The sequence below is a fragment of the Numenius arquata genome, chromosome 9, assembly GCF_964106895.1.
Source record: "Numenius arquata chromosome 9, bNumArq3.hap1.1, whole genome shotgun sequence".
Taxonomy (NCBI): Eukaryota; Metazoa; Chordata; class Aves; order Charadriiformes; family Scolopacidae; genus Numenius; species Numenius arquata.
The window spans coordinates 26,803,797-26,828,115 of NC_133584.1; the positions used below are offsets into that span (position 1 = coordinate 26,803,797).

General features: G+C 41.2%; 1 protein-coding gene across 2 annotated transcripts in view; it reads left to right on the forward strand.

Annotated features, from left to right (window-relative positions):
• STAG1 (STAG1 cohesin complex component) overlaps window positions 1–24,319 on the forward strand; it is a 150,202-nt gene that overhangs the window by 107,238 nt on the left and 18,645 nt on the right. For both annotated transcript variants that reach the window (XM_074153156.1, XM_074153157.1), the window contains exons 16-24: window positions 2,492–2,584; window positions 2,710–2,799; window positions 2,988–3,191; window positions 4,065–4,135; window positions 8,488–8,575; window positions 10,082–10,162; window positions 17,569–17,661; window positions 21,252–21,426; window positions 23,225–23,364. In XM_074153156.1, the coding sequence (XP_074009257.1) occupies window positions 2,492–2,584; window positions 2,710–2,799; window positions 2,988–3,191; window positions 4,065–4,135; window positions 8,488–8,575; window positions 10,082–10,162; window positions 17,569–17,661; window positions 21,252–21,426; window positions 23,225–23,364 (1,035 nt within the window). The remainder of the gene's footprint in view (window positions 1–2,491; window positions 2,585–2,709; window positions 2,800–2,987; window positions 3,192–4,064; window positions 4,136–8,487; window positions 8,576–10,081; window positions 10,163–17,568; window positions 17,662–21,251; window positions 21,427–23,224; window positions 23,365–24,319) is intronic.

Genomic DNA, 24,319 nt, shown 5'->3' on the forward strand with positions numbered 1-24,319 from the left:
GGGAGCAGAACAAGATGACCTCTGACTGCTTTCCATAAAGAGGAATGTGCTGCTAATACAGATGTAAAATGTGCAGAAAAATCCAACAGTATCTTCATCACGGGAGTAGTTAAGCCCTGGAATAGAAGCTGGGAGTTTGTGCAGTTTCCACCCTTGGCAGACAAAGCCCTGAGCATCCCGGTCTGAACCCGGAGCTGGCTCTGCTTTGAGCGGGAGGGGTGGGACTGGGACCAACCTGAAGGCGTCTGGGGTTTTATCTATCTATCCTCTTCAGCCTCTTCCACTGAATGCCCTAAAAGTTTAAGAATTTGACATTCTGGCCATTGTGCAGTCTAGCTGCCCCCTTAATTTATTTTACAGAGACTGTTTGGGGATCACTGGAAGTCCATTCCTAGGCCTGGGCATGCACCTCTAAGCGTTTCAGTAGAAGTCACAAGGTCAGGGTGACCAACAGGCTTTCAGCTGTGTTCTCCATGAATTCCGAAAGAGTCTCAGCTTCCCAAACATATTCCCCTGAGTTTTGGTGGTCCCCCTCTTATTTAGGTTAGACTAAAATGAAATAAACCCATGTGAACATTTGGTGTTTCTGTTAGGTTCTGTTCTGAATAATCATAACTAGTGTATTAAAGCCACAGACTTAATGAAGGTGAGATCTGGAGGTAGACTTAGCATTCTTTATTGCTAAACTAAATGCAGTTACTTAACTTCCTAATTTTTATGAGCCAAAAGCAGATTGGCCTCATGTCCAGAAACAGCACCCCAGGAAAAGCTCCAAGGAACCATCAATTTAAACATGCTTTATGTACCTTAATTTGTAAAGCGTATTCTAAGAAATTCCTAATTTATTAAAACATTTCAGGGGTGAGAGGGGAATCTATGAAAGCACTTACTCAAATTTACACAAGCAGTTATTTTCCTGTGCTACTGAAACTGTATTGTAAGCACAACTTAACTGGGGTTTTTTTTGTCTCTAGCTGCAAACATTCCAGCAGACAAAGCAACCTTTAAATTTAACAAAAAGTTCCTGTTTGTATTTTCCGTTTGGAGCACCGAATAACGTCACTATTAGCTTTCTGGGTATTTTTTTGTCTCTCAAGAGATCTACAGTTCAGTTTGCTTACGTTCAGCAAATTGCTTAGTCTTATATTTTCAATGTCTGTATTTGTTCAAAACTGAAGAAACACTTCAGTAAAATAAATTTCACCTTCTGAAGGATGATCGAGAGAGCCTTGAGATCATGCTAGGGACCCGCAGTAATTCCTAGCACCACTGAACAGCCAACATTTGGTCACCAGAACACGACTGGGTTGTCAGGGGGTGGGAGCCCGACTGCGTTTGTGTTGCCTCCGACGAGCAGGCAGCTTTTCCCGTGTTGGTGCAGGAATCGTGGCTGCTGCTGTGTGTATCCAGCAGTCTGCCACGTACCCTGGTTACAAATCTGTTCCCCTTCACTCCGTGGTGGTTTTGGATTCCCACTGACACAACAGGCTACCTGTCAGCCGAGCACACGTTCCGTTTCCAGCTGTTCCTCCTTGCGCACAGAGGGATGTAGGTGTGACATTCAGCTTTTGCTTCTTTTCAGTCAGGTCATGAGTTGTGGGATGGTAACTGCAGGGATCTCTGACTTGTCAGGAGAGGTTTGTCACGTTCTCATGATCTCGCGAGCATATTCTCTGAGTTGAAATGGGAGCAGATCTCTAATTATGCGCTCATCTTCTTGTGAAATAGTTTCTTTGACTTTAGCTTGTAACCCTTATTGTGCAGTCTGGCAGCTTTGCTACACATAAATCATTAGCTAACTTGAGTATTTTACTCTCATCATTTGTTTCCAAAGGTATTCTCTCCTTTTCTGAAGCCAAGAAGCCAGATCTAAGCTTTTATGAAGCATGCTGTTTTGATTATTGTCTCTCTATTCACTGTTTCAAGGTGGTTTTGCTATGACAGCATTAGTAGCTTCAGTGTATCTGTCACTGAAATTTGTAAATGAGTTCCGTGAACTCGGATGTATGTTCTCACTGAGAATTACATTCCAGTGTGGAGACGAGGCCATGAATCTGCTAATGAAAATCACTGTTACAGTGTGGTTTGGTTTTGGTTTTCTTAATTATACTTCAGTTCGCCTTGAGGTCTTACATTAACACTTCGTTTAATGTGTGAAAGCCAGAGCTCAATTCGCTTGGAAGCAATAGCAAAACTTCCACTGACTTGGGTTATATTTGAATTTCTATCCTAAAAAACTGTTGATGTGTCGAGACAATATCATGCTGGATGATGTGATATTTCCCTTTTCAATCACGGCTTCTTAGGACACACGGTCCTCCCATTTAATCACTCTTCAGTCCAAATGTGTTTGGGTTTTTTATTCCCTCTTCTTTTGATTTATTAAAAATACACCTGCATGGATTTTTGTTTGTAATACAAACCTTAGAAAAATTACTGAATGTTATATGCAGAAATTGTATTTATATTAGCTTTTTTTGATCACTTGCAGGTCTTGACAGCAAAAGAAAGAAAAACTCAGATAGATGACAGAAATAAATTGACTGAACATTTCATTATTGCACTTCCTATGTTGCTGTCAAAGGTACATTTCTCAACAAAACAAATCTCTCAGTGGTGTTTACAACTGTCTTTAAACTTTTTCATTCTGTAGTGCAGCTGTTTGTTTTTACTTCACTATTTTTTTGTTTTGTTTCAATGATGTTCTAGTATTCCGCTGATGCCGAGAAGGTTGCAAATCTCCTGCAAATCCCTCAGTATTTTGATCTGGAAATCTATAGCACTGGCAGGATGGAAAAGGTACAGTACATCGGGCAAGAGATCTGCTTGCTTTCAAGTATCTGATTGCTGTTCTGCTCACCCAGTGCCGTGCCTTCGTTTGGCATATTAGTAATCTAACCTTGATTTGGTGTATTCTTTGGATGACTTTTATTTTGAGTTTCATTGTTCAGGTGAGGTAAAAGCTGAACTTCTTTTCTGCTCTACAGCATCTCGATGCCTTACTGAAACAGATTAAGTTTGTCGTGGAAAAGCACGTGGAATCAGATGTTCTCGAAGCCTGCAGCAAAACCTACAGCATACTCTGTAGTGAAGAATATACGATCCAGAACAGAGTTGACATAGCCCACAGCCAGCTTATTGATGAATTTGTGGATCGATTCAACCATTCCGTAGAGGATCTGCTGCAGGAGGTTTGTTTTCTTAAAATGAATTTAGTTAGATTGCCTAAATATGCTATGATAAACTGCTGAAAAACATTCCTACTAAGTCCTGGAATTATCCCACTCAAGAATACAGTACAGCAGCAACTTCTTCATAATTATTTGGAGCTGTTTCTCTATGTAGAAAATCCCTTGCACTAGCCATTAAGCCTGCAAAACATTGAAGCTGTAAAACAAAGGCCACGGGACAATCCTGCTGCTGAAAATTTAGTCTAGTATTTAAACACATGAGAAATTAAATGGATGACTTGGTGAAAGCTGATGAAAAATGCAGAGAAAGGTGCGTTTACATTAATGCGTGTGGTGATTCCAGTAGTCCCAAACGGATGTGCTGGCAGCAGAATCAAGATTGGATTATGTCTTGAATGGAAGAGAGGATTTAGTGAAATATTTATAATGGCATATTGAAAGAGCTCCGGAAAGAATGAAATAAAGATACAGGTCTGAAACCTGGAGGTACCTGGAATTTACTTGTAAGAATTTACCCTTCAAAATGCATAAGACAGAATACATTAAATAAGAATAGAAACCTTACTCATTTTTTCTTGCTTTACATCAATTTAACTTTGGTAGCACTAGTTAATTTGTTGTAATTCTCATGCTTTTTAAACATAACTTAAGGGCTGCATAGATCTTTTTCTTCACTTCTAGTCACGCACTGCGCTGTGGCAGATACTCTGCAGTGTGACAAGGCATATGTAAATAACAATTTTTCTGTTCCTGTAGGATTGTAGATGAATAAAAAAGGCAGTGCGTGCAGGATGCGGGCACCCCACAACCCAGAGGAGTTAGTGTACGGGTTGGATTGCTGAACTCTCTTAATGGATTTCCTTTCATTTTCAGGGAGAAGAAGCTGATGATGATGACATTTACAATGTGCTCTCCACATTGAAGAGGTTAACCTCTTTTCACAAGTAGGTGGTTTGTTTTTTCCCTCAGAAATTTACTATGTTAATTTTACCACGTTGGCGAGTATCAGTTGATGTCTAGTGTTAAGAAATGAGAAAATACCCATGGCCTGGAGTATGAGATAGGGATTGATGGTGGTATTTGTCAGTGTAACTGTTTGGATTAATCTGGGTCCTTGCTTAGTTAATGCCATTACTTTTACAGATTTGATTTGCAAGCATCCCTTGCACTAAATGCTTTTACACCTGTGAGTGTCTTACTAAAAGTCATACTCCTTGCATGACAGACGGTGCACAAGGGACGCATCACCTCTGGCACCAGCCGTGCTTTGAGCCTCAGCTTAGGAGAGCCCTGGAGGAAGTCATTTCTCACAATTTCTCAGTGCCTTTGAGGTATTTCTCCTCAAAATTATAGAAATGAGCAGTAGCAATAATAATAATTATGATTAATTTATGGTGAGAGTCTGGAAGACGCGTTCTCTTCCTGCAGAAATGCCAGGAAGAGTTTCCAGTTGAATTGTTGGCAAAGTCTAACTGTGGGGATGGCACAGAAACTCCTTCACTAAGCATGAGCCGGCTCAGCGGAACCGGGCTCCTGCTGCTCAGTTGGACCTACAGCCACCCTCAGGTTGTAGAGCAACCTGGAAAATGTCACTTGAACCTTGCACAAAGACCGAATCTTCCCCTCCTGCCCACTGTAGGAAGTAATTGCTCCTGGTCAGCGCGTAAAGAAGCTTCACAGGCAGATGGCCGAGAGCCACAAATCATTTCTTCCTCATCACAAGGTGTGAGAGGATCTTGTTTCTGCCACCCCTCCTATACAAATTGGTTTTAGTGATTTCGTTTCTCTTTCCTTTCTGTGCTTAGTCTTCACTTATCCTGAATTCTGCGTTGGATCGCTGTATGAAATGGTTCTGAAATATCTACTCTTTGTTTCCATTCAACAAGAGTCCCACGAAGATCGTTAAATCGTTACTAATTTCCGTAGTGCAGCAGGCTGACACATGTGCAAATGAGGTTTTCAGTCTCCCTGGTAACGGGCTGGAGCCGCTTCTGCCTTTCCTGAGAGGACTGGTGAAAGCTGCAGCTCACATCCAAGAAAGAAGCACAAATCTTAAGGCTTTTCTGAGGGTCTCCCATATATATTTTTCCTTTAGGGTTCCAAATCTCTATAGAGTTATTTCAGACTATAAAGAAAGCTTTGTAGAATAACACACAAACTGGGGCCGGGGATAGCTACCTTCACCTTCAAAAAACAGAAAAGAGGAAAGAATCAAAGCTAAAGAGCTGAAGAGCAACTGTGTGTCATTTCTCAGCTGATCTGTTATTTCTGATTATAATTCAGTGGTATAAAGAAGTAATGAAATCTTTTCTTTCATTACTCTGCTGAATGTTATGTCTGATGTGATTTCTTTGTGAAAGGAAACAATCATACCATCCAGGACAGGATTTTTGCTGAACCTGTATCTATGAGATTAGGATCTTAATTCCAAACTCGCGTTTTCGTCTCAAAGATTGGGGCCTGTTGTCTGATACTGTCATTGGCTGTCATCAACTGGGGAGCCAAAAGAAATTAAACCAATGGAAGAACTGGAAATTGAGGCTAATAGCTGGTACCTCTCAGATCTTCTAAAAGTGCACTGATAAAGTAGCTGCTGAGGCTTCAAAAAGAAACAAGTCCCTCTTCTTCCAGTGAGAGAAACTCTGCTGTGCCTTACCTGGGCTTGTGTTTCCTTGGTAGTTGCTGCTTCTTCGTATTTTAGGAAAAGAAGCCAAACAAGGTGGGGAAAAAAACATGGTAGAGGATTATCAGAAAAGCCTTCCAGACCAAAAAGCTTCTATACTGAGATTTCCCAAGGCTGAGCTAATCCTCTTCCTGAGAGGGTCATGGCAACAAAGGGCTCACAGTGCACTTTTAATTCATGTCTTTTCATCGAACAAGGATATCAGTATCCAATACAAATGAAATTTATTACTGCAGTGTTTCCTTCCAAGTTCTCAGAATATAATAATAGATTTTCTTGAGGTCTTCTGAATAGAACACCTGGAGTATATACTTGGGCTATTTTTTTATTTTTTGGTTTTTATTGCCGGGGTCTCACTGATATTTATAGTATTTTTTTTCTGTTCTTAAGTACATGGAGACAATTTTTGTGTACTCACTCCAGCCCAGTTCAACGGAGCTTTCACACAATAGCACTTCGGTGCTGTAACAGTTTGTATGCTGCAAATATCAGCATATCTTATTTAATTATATATTACATTTCTATAGCGGCAGAAATGTGCCCCAGCAGACAGTGCTGTTTATAGGAATGAGAAGAAACCTTTGATTTGATGAAACGTTGGCTCTTGTTTTCTGTAATCCATGAAGACTCTGACACGGAAGGGACTAAGGGAAAATTCGGTGTGGTGTGAATTTTCCTTTTAGGAGCCTCTATGTCAATCTGAGCCTCTGTGGAGAGTTGTGCTGTGCCCAACCTTTATAACTATCGTTTGGACTGCTAAGTAGTTGAAAAGAGCCAAAGGTGTACCAGAATATGCCTAAATTTAATGTGGAGGCTCTTCTTTAAGGCAGTTTATATTGAAAAGCCCCGTGCAACTTGTATATGGTTAGAATTTTTCAGCTTTGAAACTGCAAAGCTCTTCCCGAGACCAGGCTCAGAGCAAAGAGCTGCGGTGCCGCCCGCTGTCGGGGCACGGGGGCACATCCCCCCCGACGGCTGCCTGACACGGGGGGCTCTAAAAGGAAAAGGCAGAAATGAGACAGTTTTCCCTTTCCTATTCTCTGTAGGATATTCTATGCTGATATCTGCTTCTGCACACCAAGGAGATTTCACTGCTTTAATTACAGCGCTGTAATTAAGGAGGTACAACTCTGTCTTGCTAGCAACCCTGTGATTTGCTGAAGCAGCATCTCTGTGCTTAGTATCACTGTCAGAGGCAGTTCTCTGACAGCCTGTAATTTAGCTATGAAACACTTGATTTTCATACTTTGAAGACCGTCCATACCCCCCCATCCAAGGCGGGGGGAGTATTTTTACATTTTTGTTTCCTTTTTTTTTTTTTTTTAAAGTTTTCCAATTGTTGTATTCATGGATTTGAATTAGAAGTCAAGATGCACCTTGGCTTAATGACACCACCGTAGAGCACGTACTTCACTTGCTCTCAGCACAAGGGCACTAATTGTTATGTTTTCTGGGAAACTTTTATCACTGAGGTTTTCCAGGACTAACACGCTGCAGACTGGGAAGCCTTTCATCCTGGGGGTTTCAGCAGGATCTAGGCATTCTCTGTCTTGAGTTCAATCTCTGTCCATTCCAGAACTAGAGAATTATTCTTTCTGGCTGAGCAGAGTGGTTAATTATTTAAGCAAAGTCAGGCAGCTCCAAAGCAGGGCAGGCACAAAGGGGTGGGAAAAGTGAGCATATCCTGGAGATTAAGGTTCTGGGATGGAAGGGAGCCAGATGTGAGAGACAGCTTTATCTAATTGAGACTTGCCAATTCAGTCTGAATATCCCTTCTTCCAGGTGAGTATTTTAATCACCAAGTTTCTGATTATTCTGAGGTGGCTTGGCTCTTCTATAAACATACTATAAACTGTTTCAAATTATCTCAGTTTAATTCCACTGCAGAAAAATGTTTGAAACCTAATTTTTTTTTGAGAGAGAATTTTTGTCTTTCCGGCAACCTGATGTTTTGTAATTTCTTCTGTATTTCTCAGTTCTGTGTTAAAAAAAACAGCTGTATCATAAGCTGTTGAGGTCTGTAAGGCTGTAAGATGCAGGTTGCTGATCTCATTTGTATTCCTCTCGCTGGCGAATCAGGTTGATACAACTGAAATATGAAACAATGACGGGGGGTGGCAGCCACCATCTCCATCTCATGTACACATATATCGTGCTGTCCTACTTTAGATATTTCAGGGTATTTAATATCTAGTGGTAACATATTATTTTTCTCCAAATGATACCGCAGAGAAATATGTAACTTTATTTTGCTTCGAGCTGTTTTTCGTTGAGTATATATTGCTAGAGTTTGGCCATAGTTTCTGCTGCAGCGCCAGAGAGAGCCTCTGGAGTTCTGTCAATGTTTAGAACCATAGAGGAAAGATGATTTAGAGGCAACGCTGAGAAGGAGCTTGCAGCTATACTTAAGTAACCTTTAAAGATGTATGGTATGCAGGGATTTTCTCTCCTCCCTCCAAATAATCTCATTTTTCCTCAATTATCAGAAAGCCAAACTTGTGTTTTTAGCCTGGTGTGAACTGATTGTGCAGCTGCCAGGGCAGGCTGTGTTCTCACGGTGATGCGGAGTTTTGAGGAGCACGACTAACCTCTCCGTATTCCCTCTCGTTCCAGTGCCCACGATCTCACAAAATGGGATCTGTTCAGTAACTGCTACAGATTACTAAGAACTGGAATTGAACATGGAGCTATGCCGGAACAGGTACAGTTGGCAACACCTGCAGGGTGTCATTTGGGGATTCAAAGTGTTAGATAGTCTAGTCATAGAGAAATTCAAAAGATTAATGAACTATTTAGAAAAAAACATGGAATTTTGAACAAAATGTATATTGTAGTGAAGCACTGTCCAGGAGGTGAAATTCTGTGACTTCTGAGCTACTAGTCTCACCTTTCTCATCTGTAAAATAAGGAATAACTAGTGTTCCTGGCTGTGAAAAAGCAATGCATAAAGCATCATGTTTACACAGAAGCCCAACATATGTAAATGTTGGCTGCAATTAGAATTATTGTGCTGATTGAAGGTTAGATGGAAGCTTATGAAAACCAGGAGACAAGCATTTAGCAGGGACGCAGGCCAACCTTTCCAGTGGAGTTCTTTTAGTGGACACATCCTGGACTTTGTTTCCTCCTGGTTCGGATTTAGTGTCTCATGGATGAGCACAAGGAGTATTTCAGATTCTCCCAGGATTCCAGTTTAAACTGCAGACTGCCTACTCCAGCATTTCAGCGCATTATAAGTTATAATTTGACTTCAGTTAGAAGCCAGTTGTTAATCCTAACTCAATTTCATTTAGAAAAAAAAAAAATTCTCATGAGATTCTGTATAAGTATTTTCTAGAAAGGACCATATGGAGGACCCGTTGCCACACGCCATGTGAAAGTCATTGCTTTAAGCTGTGGGACCTTCTGCTACTTCATGCTGGAATTGTGCTCCCTGGAGGGAAGGGGCCAGCAGATAAAAACTGTCCGTGAAACTACCAGCCATCTTCAGTGTCTGGGTTTGACAGTGATATGGCTCCCCAAATACTTCTGTAAGATCTTAGGAAAAAAGTTCTGAAATCTGAACTTTCCTCAGTATTACTTCCCCCAGTCCACTCGAAGGAGTTCACTGAAAGAGAATGGCTTGGTCTTTAGTGATATCTTTCAAAAAAAGTATTTTGTGAAGTGATTAGAGCTGTTACGACCTTAATTTATTCTGCACAGAACCACAAACTGTTGGAAGCATCTTCAAGCCAAAAGGATTTTGAACTTTTTAGCACCTAATACAGATTGGAAATATTAAAAAGACACCATGGATGCTTTTATGGGCACTATAAATATGAACCTGGGCTTCTCCATGAGAAAATTTGTATTTTCTCCCTTTATTTAGAAATTGGGCTACGTGTTCATTTGACAGTGGAACAAATTTCCAGACTGTTTTACTAGTGAAGTCAGATTTAGAGGTATTTAAACAGATGCTTTTGAACTGAGATATGTAGATGTTGAGTTGTACTTCTGTCACATTGTGACATCACCTCTTGCTCTACTTAATGCACATTTTCTGTTCTGGTTCCCAGCACTTACACAGTATTTTTTTCCCTGTAGTAGGCTGGTTTCTAAGCAGCTCCTATTTCTTCTCCCCAAAATGCATTGTAAATTTTACATACGCTTTACTGATACTCTTGATATTTCTAAGGTGCTGAGATTCTTTGTCTTCCCTCTGTTACAGATAGTTGTTCAGGCCCTGCAGTGTTCCCATTACTCTATTCTCTGGCAGCTGGTGAAGATCACTGAAGGCTCCCCTTCCAAAGTAAGTGAGCTTTTGGTCACACAGATTGTGCTTGAGGAAGCACGAAAAGGCATTAGACCTGGTTTGCTGTAACTCCACCCGCTGTACCCTTATTTTATGTCATTGTGAAACAGACGTAAAGTGTTGGTGTTTTGATTTATTCAGTAGTTCAGGATCTGTTTAACATCATGCGTGTGTCTAAATAAGCCATACAAACAGCAGGAGCTTGTCTTTATCAGGATTTTATACCTGCTGATTTTTATATTTTCATTGCTGAAGATACTTAATGCACTTTATCGTGAGGACAGCAGTTTGCATGAATGGATAAGTCACGTTGACAACACTTACCTAATAGTTGTAAGCAATACTGTGCATCTGTACCCCACAGACAGCTTAACATTTCTGTGTATTTACCATACTTACCTTTTACTTACGTCTTTTCTGTTGCCAAAGTTAAATGTAAGGTTACCAGCAGTGACGATTCCTAATAAAAAGTCGGTGCACGCAAGTGTAACGCAGTAAGGACAACGCTACATGCAGCTCGTTTGTTATACTCAGCTTTTGCAGGACCTTCCTTAGCTCTTTTCGCAATCAGAGGCCAACATCCTGTCTCTTTAGGGCTTTTTCAGAAGTAATACATCAAATTAAAGCGGTATGAAAACTGCAGTACTTCCCCATCAGCATCAAAAAGAAAAAGGTGCTTTACTAAAGCACTACTAAAATAAGCATTTTATGCACGTAACGATGATAAAAATACATTGTAAATTCTTTGAGTTGTTTTGAAGACTGACATCTATTGACATTTAAAAATAGCTACTAGAAAAAAAGAATAATCGGTATGGGGTTGGACTAGATGATCTCCAGAGGTCCCTTCCAACCCCATAGCATTCCGTGATTCCCCATGTGCTCTTGACTATTGGGTCTTACCTTCTCCTGAAGATGCCCAACAGCTCTGTCCTCCTGCTTGCCGAGCCCCTTGAGCAGCAACGCCCAGCCTTGCCTTGCTCTGGGTACAAACAGCAAGACACAAGAGCGTTCGGTAAGATTCTTATCTCCCTTCACTGCATTTCTCCATTTTTTGGAACTAAAAATTGCTGCAGTAGAACAGAGATGGTGCAGAGTGATCGCTGTCAGCATTGCTGGAAAAAAGTTTTGTTTCCTCATGTCTAAATTATAGCAAAAGAAACATACTACCATGTACCATGTACATAGGACCTGCTCAGAAGCTTTGCATTTTGGTGTCAAAGCATTAATGTGGACTCTCGTTTGCAATATTACCATGATGGTCCAGTCAAACCGAAAGATACCTTTATTATTTCAGTGACTGGGGTTTTCTTATGGACAAGCTTAGTGCAATTGCATGGCTTTGCCTGCTTTTTCAAAATAGGATGCATTTATATGAGACATTGTTTTATGAGATGAATGCAGAGTAGCCTCGATCTTTCCTGTGCTTCTGATACTATTCTAATTCATATCAGTCGTAACGTAGCTCCTAGGAATGGAAAGAACTGTGGAAGCTCCATTGAGAATCACCATTCGAAGTACAAGTTGATTCTGCCTCTGGAATCCCCAGTGAAAATCATAATTACTCTGACCTAGAGAGCTCTTATTAACTTACTGTTTGGGGTTTCATCCCACCCCCTACAAAAATGATGAGTGTTCTGCGTGGTTAGTTCCAGAGGAACACAGCATTAATGCCCTTCAGCTCTGCACACCGGCCCCCGCCGCCTCAGCTCCGCTCTCAGCAGAAACGGGGTAAAGAGAAACCCACAAACCCGATGTGCTTGTAGCATTTTGTTGTGTGTGTGGGGGTTTTCTATCAAACTTTCTCCCCTGTAGTTCGTTCACTGTGAGAATAAATCTGATCTGCAACTATATCTGTCATTTAATCCATTAGGAGATCATTTTGCCCGTGGTTGTTTTATAAGCCATGATTTAGGCTTATAAATGAGCAGATATTAAAGGGGATCACTTCTGAGGTACGATGTATGGGAATACACAGGCATTAACATGAGCATCACAAAATGAAAAATAGCTTATTTCATGAGCATTTTTAAAGTATTCAGGCTTTTACAGAAAGATTTCTGACACAGTATTTAATATGTTGTGGCTGCCCCATCCCTGGAGGTGTTCAAGGCCAGGCTGGATGGGGCTTTGAGCAACCTGCTCTAGTGGAGGTGTCCCTGCCCATGGCAGGGGGGTTGGAACTCGATGATCTTTAAGGTCCCTTCCAACTCTAACCATTCTATGATTCTATGTAGGTCTATCCAGTTTTCTAGCATCCCTTTGCAACAATCTAAGGACAGAGGGAGGAGGTGGTTTATAGGCTGAAGTGGTATCTTTAGTAGACCAATGGATATAGCTGTAAAAATTAAGAGAGGGTTTTGGACATGCAAGCCTTTCAGGTTTGCCGTAAAAGCAGATCACAAAGCTAAATACAAGCCAAGAACAATTGTTTGGTTTCTGTTTAGATCCAGATCAGGTAAACTCTCTCTGAAAGAGAAGGGCACTCGTTCCTATAGGGGGTGGGAGCAGGGGCAGGCGAGATGACAGGGCAGTTACCAGGAGGGAAGTAGGAGCTGGGCAATGGGGAAGAGAAGAAAGAAGAAAGATGAGAAGGCTAATGGGGAGAAGGGAATTTATAATATGTCATAAAACTAATCCCGAGTCCTTGCTTTTCTGTATCCAGTAGATTTATGAATTTTTGTTCCCAGGCTCGTGCTTAGAAGATGATTATTTAGATTTCCCTTGAGCATCCAGGCTGAGAGATCAGAGACGGAGGGATTGATTCGTAAGAAATGTTCATCTGCTGCCAGCTGGGTCATTTGTGTGAGTTCCTGCTGGCAAACAGGAGCTGCTCTGGTTCACCCACTTCGTTACCGTGTAGGCATTCAGTGCACAGCAGAAAGTATACTAACATTTTGGAATGAAGTACAGGATTCAAGGGATGCAGGGAGTTTGCAAGCAGGATGGGTGGTTCTGGTGAGCTTTCTTTCCAAGTGAGTTCTTGTTTGAGTAGAGCTCAAAATCGCTTAATAACTCTGTGTATTGGTTCTAGGGTAGAGTGATACATGACAACCAGGGGTGTACAACTGGGAACAGAATCTTTTTGGAATTAAATTAGTCTTTATCTGGTATTCAGATGTGTCTTCCAAAAATACAGCCTCTCTCCTAAGAGGATCGCCCTTGTTTGGAAACTCTCCTGGGCATGATGCCCAAGACCAGGGCACGTTTATTCCTTTCTGAGGGAGACTTTGTTACAACTGTAATGTTTGGGATTATGGCTGAGTACATGAGGCTAAGTGTGTTGGTCTATAGGGTTTATAAGTGTGGCAGGCAAAAAGTCTTTGACTCTTGTGGTTTAAATCAAATTAGAATTAAGTCAGCTCATTGGTTTGACTGCTGCTCTGTTCCTCCCCAAGGTTCCTCTCCATGATCACAGGTTATCGTGCTGCTTTCGTGCTTCTTTACAAGGTCACTCCTCCTTTTCTCCAAAGTTTCTTGGTAACCTCCCGGTTGCTGTTTAATGCAAATTCATTGTTAATGTTCCTCTTAGCATTATCAGTTTTTAGGCACACACCCCCCTGGAACAGGCAGGTTTGGGTGGTCTGTTCCCAGGCGCTGTTGCACTCACCTTCTCATGGTATCAGCTGGTGTTTATCCCGGCTGTTACCGAGGGGATGCTCTGCAGATTCCCCCACACTGTGTAATATCATTTGTAGATTACAGTTTTGATCATAAAGGAAGTGATATCAGCGTATAAACATTTCGGAGACATTTTAATAGAAGGGTGATCGTTACTTATTATTTGAATTAGTAAGAAAGTCCAAATTCTCTGCCCAGTAACAAGGACTCCACCAGTTAACTTAGCATAGAGTTGGGGCAGTTATTTTAAAACTCTTTTCCAAGGTACTTCAAACAGTTCTTCACCTGAAAAGGGGTTTGAGGATGGTTTCAGAGGAAGCTGGTAATGTCTCAGGTAGAGTTCTCTTGTCTGTAGATCTTGGGGAGCAAATGCAGTCTTGAGGTAGGAGACTTGGGAATTAGATTATACGGTTGTTGTTTCCATCTGGATTTCTTCATGTGTTCGATAAACCAGGTGCTTGGGACCACTGTACCACGCACTGTACGTGTATGTAATGAAAAGGAAATATTTGCAGAAGAATAGAGTCCAAAAATCTTAGAACAGTAAAAAAAAAACCAAAGCATGAATGGAGCAAACATTCAGAGTCAAGCCAAAGGCGAAACAGTTCTGAACGAGCAGCAGGCAGAGCAGCCAAACGCAGAGCTGTTACACAGGGGGTAGAAGGCAGAGGAATTAGTAGAGGGGCTTTAAAGAGGGATTTAAGGAACAACATAGTGACCTGGTGACTTTTCACATTTATATGAGCACAATGAAAGAAAGCACAAAACGCTGAAGGGAAGAAGAGAGTCACAAGGTGCAAAAGGCTGGAGTTGGAAGCTAATGGCTCTTGGGCATTGGAAGTTTATGGAAGGGTTGGAGTTGCAAGGAGAAGGAACTTAATGCTGCAAATAAGTAGTTTAGGGGAAAGGCAGTGGGCAAACAGGAGGAAAAGCGTTGGGTTTGGTAGATGGCCCTAGCAAAAGCCCAGCGTTTCTAAATGGCTTCAATGGGAAAAACAAGCTTTAATTTAAAGCTAGACAATAACTGCAGAATTTTATGTAGCCCACTTGGAAACACAGTTGTTTTGTTAAAGGTGGTGGCAAAGCCCATACAAGCCCTTCCTCTTAATGGCTCATTCTTGTTCCACCACAACTAGTTAAATTTGAAGATATTACGTTGTAGAGTTCAAGAAATGGTTATTTTTATCCTGGGTCACTTCAGTGATCCAGCTCACAGTGTGACCCCACGGTTTTACCCCAGCAGCCAAGAGGAGAGTACAATTTTTTCATAGCAGTTTTTCTGCTGAAGTCAGTGTATCAGGTAATCTCACCTCGAGAGCCTTGGCTGTGTGCCCAAGAATGGTAAAAGACTTGAAAAATCTAATTCTTTTTTTTTTTTTTTCTTCCCATTTTCTCTTTTAAAAAAGAAAAAGTAGTCTCTAGTAGTCCCTCTCTAGTAGTCTGGGGATTTCTCCAAATTTAGAAAAGTTCCAGATGGCTCCGTTGCACTGTTCAGTCGGGCTTTCTTTTGCTGTCTGTAATTTTTCAAAACGAATCTTTGTCAGTCTATCAGGAGAGAGGGTAATAAATAATGTGTACCTACGTGTTACTCATTCTTTGACAGAAAGAAATATGTCAGACAGGCTCATTCACTTTTTAACCTTTATATAGGATTTCTCATAGGTTTTAGTTTCTCTGTTGAATTCATTAACATCTAAATGGAAGATAATTGTGATAGAAAGTAGGAAGTTGTTAAAGTGATTGTAATCCCAATCTTTAAAGCTGTAAATCAGCTTATTCTGTAGCAGGGGAGTGATGAGCCTGGCATCGGTCCCAGGTAAAATCTTGGACTGGCGGATAGAAACCGGAGTCAGCATGGGGCTGAAGGGCACGAGGAGCGTGGCCAATGGAGTACACCACAAGGGACAAATGTATTTGTTTTTGAGAAGATTGCATTTCTGATTGATAAGGAAACCCGTTGAACCACCAGCTTCTTTAAGACATTAGTATCATGTTGCATTTCAGGCGAATATGTGAATTTAATGTAATTCATACTCAATAGCTCGTAGCTGATTAATATTTAGAAAAAGATTATAGGTGGGAAATCATCACACAAGGGGATAGCTGCTGATGCATTCCATGAGAGATCCATCCTCTGCTAAAAACTGATCATTTTTACCAATCATCAGGGAAGGTAAAGTGAAGGTATTGAAAATGTGGATGACAGATCAATTGGTAAAGAAAACACAACTGAAAAAAGAAAGAGGCATTTTAATGCTGCCAAATGGAAGCGTTCTATCTGGGAACAAGAGAGCTGACGAGTGGAAAGGTGTGACAGCGTAAAGCACAGCTGTCTTACAGATCGTGTGATGTCAGGGTAACGCGGTGGCACAAAGGGATCCTCGGCTGTATTATCAAAGAAAAATTTATTAGGAGTAGGAAGGTGAGGTAGCTCATGGACCTTCAGCGTCCGGATCAGAAAGTCAACACTCGCTCTTTTGAAAATTATAAGAGGTTCAGAGGTTTCAGAACACTGGGGGTGCTTCGGCACGCCTGCAGACCTGCCTTCTGTTGTGAACCGCTACAGGAAGAACATATGGACCACGAAAAGGCTTTTCAGTAAACAAAGAATAACAAGATCTTATGATAGGAAGCAATAAGAAAAGCTAAAACGAGAAATGAGACACACAGACTGAACAGCCAGCATAATTAAAAACTGGAATTTTTAGCAAGGCAAACGTCGCGTGAACGCTATGGAGGTTGTTTAGGTTTAGGTTGGACGTTGTTCTGTAGGACACGTTGTCTTCCATCTGAAAACTGGTGGAGGTATGGTGGGAACTAGTGGCTGTTATCCCTTCTTTACATGAAACCAGCGATGGTGAAAACCAGGAAGGGAAAGGCCTTTCAAGCGGTGGTCCCAGGTACACGGTGTGGTGTGTGTGGCCCTGGCAGCGCTGCTGGTGGTGCAGGAGGAGAGCCAAGCGCGGGGAGACACCAGGTAGGGAAGGCAGGAGCGGGCAGGGCAGAAGCGTTTGTGTCACCCAAGCAATGCAGAGCAGCAGAAGCTCTGAATTTGCACTGACACGGCTCGTCCTTTGCACAGAACTTGAAGCTAACGCAAAGTCCTAGTGGTTTCTGGTGCTTGGTTTCTTCCCGGTGTTTGGTTTATCACTCCTGTAAAACAGGGTGACTATTTCAGCATGTGCCAGGAAGCCCGGTGCCCACATTTTAAATGCACATCAGTTGTCTCTTCATCAAGGTGATCAAGAACAGACATTCATTTATCATTTCCACAGACAAATCCTTCTTTCTCCAGATGAACAAACCTCCCTCCTTCCTCCGTAACGCATCAGATTTCTGTGATTCGCTTTCACATTTCCCGTGTCTGCAGTCAGGATCGTGTTTTTGTTGCACTTGAGACATTCATTGGTGTTTTGCTTTTTTGCTCATGTTGATTTATCTGAGTACGGAATTCTTTATAAAGCCCCAGGTGGGCTGACCTTGATGTATTAAACTTTTTTGTTCTGAAACATTTATAATTTACATTTGATATAAAATACAGACAATTTAACTCAGGAATGTGTTGGTTTATTATTGTTATTTACTACAGGGACATTCCTCTGAAAATTAATGACTTGTTTTACTCCATGCTCTATGAATAGAATATTTTTTTTCACGGCCTTTTTTGTTTGGCTAATTTATAGGATTGAACGTATGAAATTATCACCATCTTTTTATTTTGCCTTTTCCTAGCAACCTTTTATTAATGTTTACACGTAATCCCTCTTTAATGTTCATTCTAGGACGACTTGCTGGTATTGAGGAAAACTGTGAAATCTTTTCTGGCTGTCTGCCAGCAGTGTCTGTCAAACGTCAACACTCCCGTCAAAGAACAGGTAAAGGAAAGGGCTGTCACACGCTTTTAGAAAAGCCCGAACGTTAAACTGTAGTGTAAAACTCAGGACAACGCTGTATCGAACTTAAAAAGTAAAATCATCTCTGCCTTCTGTCTAAATAGAACTGAACAAACGCTCCATCAGAAGAGCTGGATTAAAAGCACCTTCAAAGCTTGGCCGATGTCAAGATTCATTTTTGACATAACAATAAGGATTACCCGGGTGCTTCGGCTTCTCTTCAGCCATCAGAACTTTAGGCGTCTAACTCAGTCACCTCCAGTTAAAGCCCATTCCTTTAGACACTTACTGTATTGATAGATGGAAATGGGTACTTTTAGAGGGTGATTGAGACCTCAAATAGGTTGAATCTTTCTCTGGATTTCCCCCCCCCCGCCCCCCCCCCCGTTATTTATTAATACGAGGATTGGAGTGACTGCTTTCCTGCCGAACACTAATGCCCGAACCCTCAGCGATATTTCATTATTTCCTTATCCTAATAATTCAGTTAAAGGTAGTGGTGAATACTAATTATTGCATCTTTTACCCATTGTGGCTAATGGGAGAAAATTGAGGCTTCTGGCAGTGCAAGTCATACTACTGCGTATTTTATAGCAAAAAAGAAAATAGTTAATTCATTTTACAAAAATACTCTGAAGGTATTCTTACCTCTGAGAGGTAAGAATGCAGTGTCCTCTCACACTATGCAGAAATCATCACTTCACAAATAGTTACGTCTCCTTGAGAAATCAGAGTAAAATGTCTATTTAAACAGTGCCTTCGTTACAGAAATATAAAGATCTGGAGGGTTTTTTAGATTCTCATCAGTATGACCCTTACAGTCAGCTTGCCGTGCGTCTCTCTTGGGGAGGCTGGCTGAAAAATTGTGTGCATCTCTCCGTGTGCGTGTGTGTCCACGCATACGCCAGCAGGACATATGTGAAATAGGATTGCGTTGGTTTTTTTTTTAATGATTTTTATGGTTCAGCATAGTTATCCAGTTCTCTGGTTTAGACTTTTGGAAAGCCACACATGTATGGAACGAGACGCTTCTGCTACGTGCATTCAGAAATTGAAATAAAAGAAATGAAATCAAAGGGCTTGTTGAAATAATTTGCAATCTCTGCAAAAAACAAAAATAGCTAGTTAGTTTGGTGAGATTTTATGAGTACATGCTGATTTATATCAAGTCTGTTGACATCTTTTAATTGTCGACAAATTGCATTTCTGTCAGACCTCCCAAGATTTTGCAAAGCCTGTAACTAACTGGCTTGTGGTTTTTGCCTGGTATTAAAAGATAATGCTTCTTAAAAGACAGTTGGTTGGGGTTTTTTTTGAAAGATAGCTCTGCTTGGCATTTACACGGTGTTCTGCAAGTTGATAAATATAAATATTAAAGGCTTGGAGATGTTGCTAGTTTATGTATTTTTCAAAGATTCTGACGTGCCATTGTCTTCCAGCAGATTTAACTTTAGTAATTATTTTTTAATATTCTGAGTAGTTACTCTTATTACTATTATAATATTATATGATGTGAAAATACCATCTACCTTCATGAAAATACCAACTACTGTAGCTTAAGCGAGCACTAACGTCTTTTCTGCGGCAGCAAATGGTAAATGGTCCTTCTCGTTACTGCAGTGGTTTTGCTCTTGATATATATTAACATGTTTTTATTCTATTATTATTAGTGGCCACTTTTTTTTTTTTTTTCTTTTCTTTTCATTACCAATTTAAACTTTTCTTAGAAGCTCCTTTGCAGCTCACAGTTGTGTGGAAGCTTTCAAGGCTCAGCTGGAAAAAGCCACGACCAACCAGAGGTAGAGACAGCACATGTCCCAGTCAGAGTAGGTGGGACTCGAGACCCCAGAGGTCCCTTCCAGCCAACAATTCTATCATCATTTCAGTTTTCTTCCTTAAAAAGTATATTTCTGCGAGCACAGGACTGCTTCTTAATCCTTTTGTTTTACTGGATTTTCTTGAGAATTTGGTGTAAATTATAACGTCTCTCTCCCATATTTCATTCTTAATCTATACATTCTTTCCAGAGAAGATCAATGTACATATCGAAGGAAAGAAAAGCATATGGAGTATTTATAGAAACAGGACTCAAACATTTCAAATTTTCCAAGATGATTTTGAGTGAAATAAATCTCCTGTGACGGGATGTATCTACAATATATAGACATCTGTATCTGAGTCCACTGCTGTCTTTGTATAGCAAAATGCACTTTCAGTGCATTATTCCTATGCTCTTTTTTAGAGGTCTACAATTAGGATGAGCTTAAATTCTATTGAGTATCAAAAGAGTTTAAAGCAGCTGAGAACATCACAGAAATTAATCACGACTTTTTGGATCCAGTGGAGAAAAATCCCAAATAGTGGCATCTGTTTCCAAAGTCTAAGTAGAAGGTAGTTTACAGTGATCTGGATCTTGTTCTCGCCTGCGTACAGCTCACTTGGATTTTACACCAGGCTCCAGGAAACGAGCGAGCTGCTGCGGCGTTCAGCCTTCACAAAGATTTCATTTTGGAAGTTTGTAAGGGGGAATAGAGGCCTGAATGAAAGCCTACACTGGGTTTCATGCCTCTGCCAGAGCCATTCTGCAGTTTCTCTTCCGCTGAAAAGAAGGAAGAGTTTCTCTTCTCCCACCTACCTGGGAATCGTGATTGACACTGCCCCCAGCGAGACTCCTGCAGGCTTCTGGGGGATGAGACAGCTCATCCAGAAGGGATCTTCTAGGAGTCTTTTTATTTACACCATCATACTTTGAACCTTCCTCTCTTTCTCAGTTTTCAGAACCTGAGGTTAAAGAGAGAGAGAAACGGAGAAGATTGAAAAGTACTTTCTGGAAGGTGCTCAGGTGTTGAAGGCAGTGCAGGTGAACACAGCTGGCCGTGGCACTCCAGCACAAGGAGAGAGAGTCTTATTCTTGTGCATGAGAGTATACAGATAAGCCCTCGAAAGAAAGAAAGTTAGTGATAGCTGCCTTCTTTATTCTCAGGTAATGAGGGTATAATAATGACGAGCATAAATCATTGAAAATTCTGCCCTGGGCTTTTATCTAGATTTGAAAGCTGTGCAGAACTCGAGTCTTTTTGCAGAGAATTGTTGATGAAATTCTGCAAGAATTTCTTTGCAGGAGAAATTCTCTATATTTTCCGGATCTGACAGTGACTCAGCTCGGATTTTCCCTCATAATGTTGTTCGTGTTTTGCTTGTTTTAACTTTTCTAACTGTTTATCAAAAGAGGTGTTTTTTCTTTACCACAAAATTGGCTACAGTCCTTGGATCGGAGAGACATTTAGAGTTCTTTTCAGAGAGAAGAAATTAAAGTTTAATATGGGTCATCCTGGACACGGAAGAGGCAGTAAACAGTTCCTTACGTAGGAATCAAAGGCAGAACAATATTTTAAAATTAGGGGAAAACCTTATGAGCACTTTTCACAGCACACAAACAACTACAATTGAGTACAGTTAAAGAAGGACATTTAATAATAGCAGGGGATATCTGGAAATTAGATAAATGCTATCTTATTTTTTACTTACTTGACTTACACTTCTTACTGCATTCATTCTCTTTTGCCTTTCAGGCTTTCATGCTGCTCTGTGATCTCCTGATGATTTTTAGCCATCAGCTGATGACTGGAGGTCGGGAAGGTCTTCAGCCTTTGGTGTTCAATCCGGATTCAGGCCTCCAGTCAGAACTACTCAGTTTTGTGATGGACCATGTCTTTATTGACCAAGATGATGAAAACCAGAGCATGGGTAGGTTTAGCTTTCGTGTTTTCTACTGAGCTTTTTTTTTCATAACAGACACAGAGGAAAGAAGAAAATAAGATTTTCAGATCAGATTGCCCAAATGTTTTCAGAGTGATTATTTCAGGATTATATACGTACGATGGAACAGTACATAGAAGAGAAATCCTTTAGCATTACTAAATAGAGTTACAGGATCCTGAAGGCAAAGCTTACCCGCAAAGCTCTAGGCAAAGAAGGTCTTAAGAAACTTCAGAACAGCTTTGGCCAAGAGATGGATTCCCAGATAGTCAAACTATGGGAAAGCGCTGCTGAGTACATACTGTAGTGTTCTTTTTGGCACATTTTCTGAATTTCCACTGTACTCAGTTACTTGTATGGCAGCATGAGACACAGGTGCTATTTTAGATCTTTTAAGACAGCAATATATAGAACTGAGGTCTCAGGGAATGGATTCTTGCTCTGAAGGTGCTTTCAGTTTTCAGAGCTCCTCAGCAGCTCACATCTTTGTTGAGCATCTCTTTAAGGATTTCTGGGAAAAATACATTTTGAAACACACCTTCACCAGAAATCAACGTGTAGTTAATCATACTTGGTGACTTCAGTGTTCAGACTAATACATCAAGGATAGATTTTAGGAGAACAGTGTTTAATTTTTTTTTTTTTTTTTTTTGCTCTTTAGCAAAATTGCTGTTCTTTAACATCCTGTGATTGGACTGGGAAGGCAGCAAAAAGATGGGTGAAGATCTTTGTATGTAACTGCCATTCCCTAACGCTACTCTGACTCCATGAAGTCAGTCTGACCATTTATAACTGTCGGTGTCTGGACCACATCAGTCATGATAATAAAAAGAAATTAAGAGAAGAGGCGGAGGGGTGCGGAGCGTGCTAATGGGCTTCAGTTCTGGGGGTTAAAGCATCTCAGGATTAAAGCATGCGGCTGTATTCAGTCAGCTCCACCGCTTGTAGGAGGTTTCCGTGATGAAATATGCGACTGGAGCGCTGTGGCTCTGTGGGGACTCTAGTAAGGGAGCAGCAAGAGAGTGGCAGTGACTCTGTGTCCCCTCCTGCCCCCGCCACAGCTCTGTGGTTGGAAGATTCCTTCCAAGAATAAGCTCTTCTAAATAACACAGAATATTTACTTTCATCACAACTGTTACAACTGATTTCATTTTCTTATATAAGATGTGGACTATGCTTTTATTACGTGATATTATATTTAACATCTTACGTCTATAGTTTCGTTCACAGAGTGGAGTCTTGCGTGGGGACTTAATACTCATGACACTGCCCTTCGATGCTAATGTTTCTTACAACTGAATTTTACTTCCTCGTGTTATTGGTGCTTTAGAGCCATCCACTTCATACCTGAAAATCCAAGGCGTGCAATACAACATTGCTGTTCCCAGTTTTCCTTCTATGAAATGTTCATAGCTTTGTCGTGTTAACGAAGCATCTCCAAATGGCCTGTGTTTCAGAAGTTAGGCAAAGAGCGTTTAGCAAGTCTTCACTCTGGCCTTTCATGGGGTAAAGAAAATAAGTGATTCGGTTCCATGTGGGTTATGTTCTGTACCTACGCAGGACTATAGATACCATCCGTGGTCAGTGGTGTGTCACGTTCCTGAACTTCCCTGAAAATCCTAGCATAGGCAGGACTCGAGAATGACCACCTTTCATTCCAGCTTCTCCTGCAACAATCTTGCTTCATTGTAAAGAATTGATTTTTTCCTAAAAGCTACTCTTGGATAAAGTTGCAGGAGAACATAGCAGTTACTTACAAACATTTTATTGTTGTTGATGCTTTCAGAGGGAGATGAAGAAGATGAAGCCAACAAAATAGAAGCTTTACATAAGAGAAGAAACCTTCTGGCTGCCTTTAGCAAGCTGATCATTTATGACATTGTGGACATGCATGCAGCAGCAGATATCTTCAAACACTATATGAAGGTACAGCTCTGTGTGTTCTCCTGCCCAAGTGAAGTCAGGGCCCCTCTTTCTCTCCCTTCCCGTTGCAGTGGGTAAAGGTTGGACACTTCTGAAATCTCCACACAGTATTGATGGAAGTGGGTATACATAAAGTGAATTATTTAGGCCCACTGAAATTCAGAAAGACTTGCTGCCCAGCTTCCACTGCACCCTGTGTGTCTTGAGTTTTCCTTCCAGAAGAGAGGCACGTTTGCAGTCCTGGCGCTGCCAAGCAGCACGGAGCCCCTCGGATCCTATCACATCGTCCCGCTGTGAGGGATTCCTCATCACAAAGATGCCAATCGGGGAGGCAAACCTGGAGTGGGGAGCAGGTTTGAGATGTTGATGTGAAATAGAAAGGATTTAAGTTTAAATCCTCCTCCTGTTCACTGGGAGCGCACAGGACAATGGAAGTCCCCAGCGCACGCTGTAGCCATCAGCCAGGTCACTGCTCAGGGTGACTCTCGCTTAGGGAATTTCTCCAGAGCAGGAGTTTCACGCTGAAGCTGTCACAATCCAGGTTAGGTTCCTGCCTGCTGCTCTAGGCTGCTCTCCTCTCCCCACTCCCCTCCTGCTCCTGAAATTGGGGGAGAGTGAGAGAAATTGAATTTAAATTAGAATACAAACTAGAAGGATCTCTGTATCAACATCTAACAGGGAAAGAAAATAAGTGGTTGCAAATGCAGAAATATTAATGAGGCTGAAAGAGTACTGCTTGGGGAAAAAAAAATATATATATTCTCAGCCTGGAAGTTTTAATGATTATACAGGCTTTTCTACCCAAGTGGTTAGTACCATAGGCCGTGGTTTTCAGCAACCCTTCTCGTAACGTAAAGAAAATCAGCAGTTCATACTGACCAATACCTCACTCCGCTTCCCGGCTTCAGCAAATTCTGTCCTTGGCCACCCAGCTCCCCTGGTGCTGTACCTGGAGCTC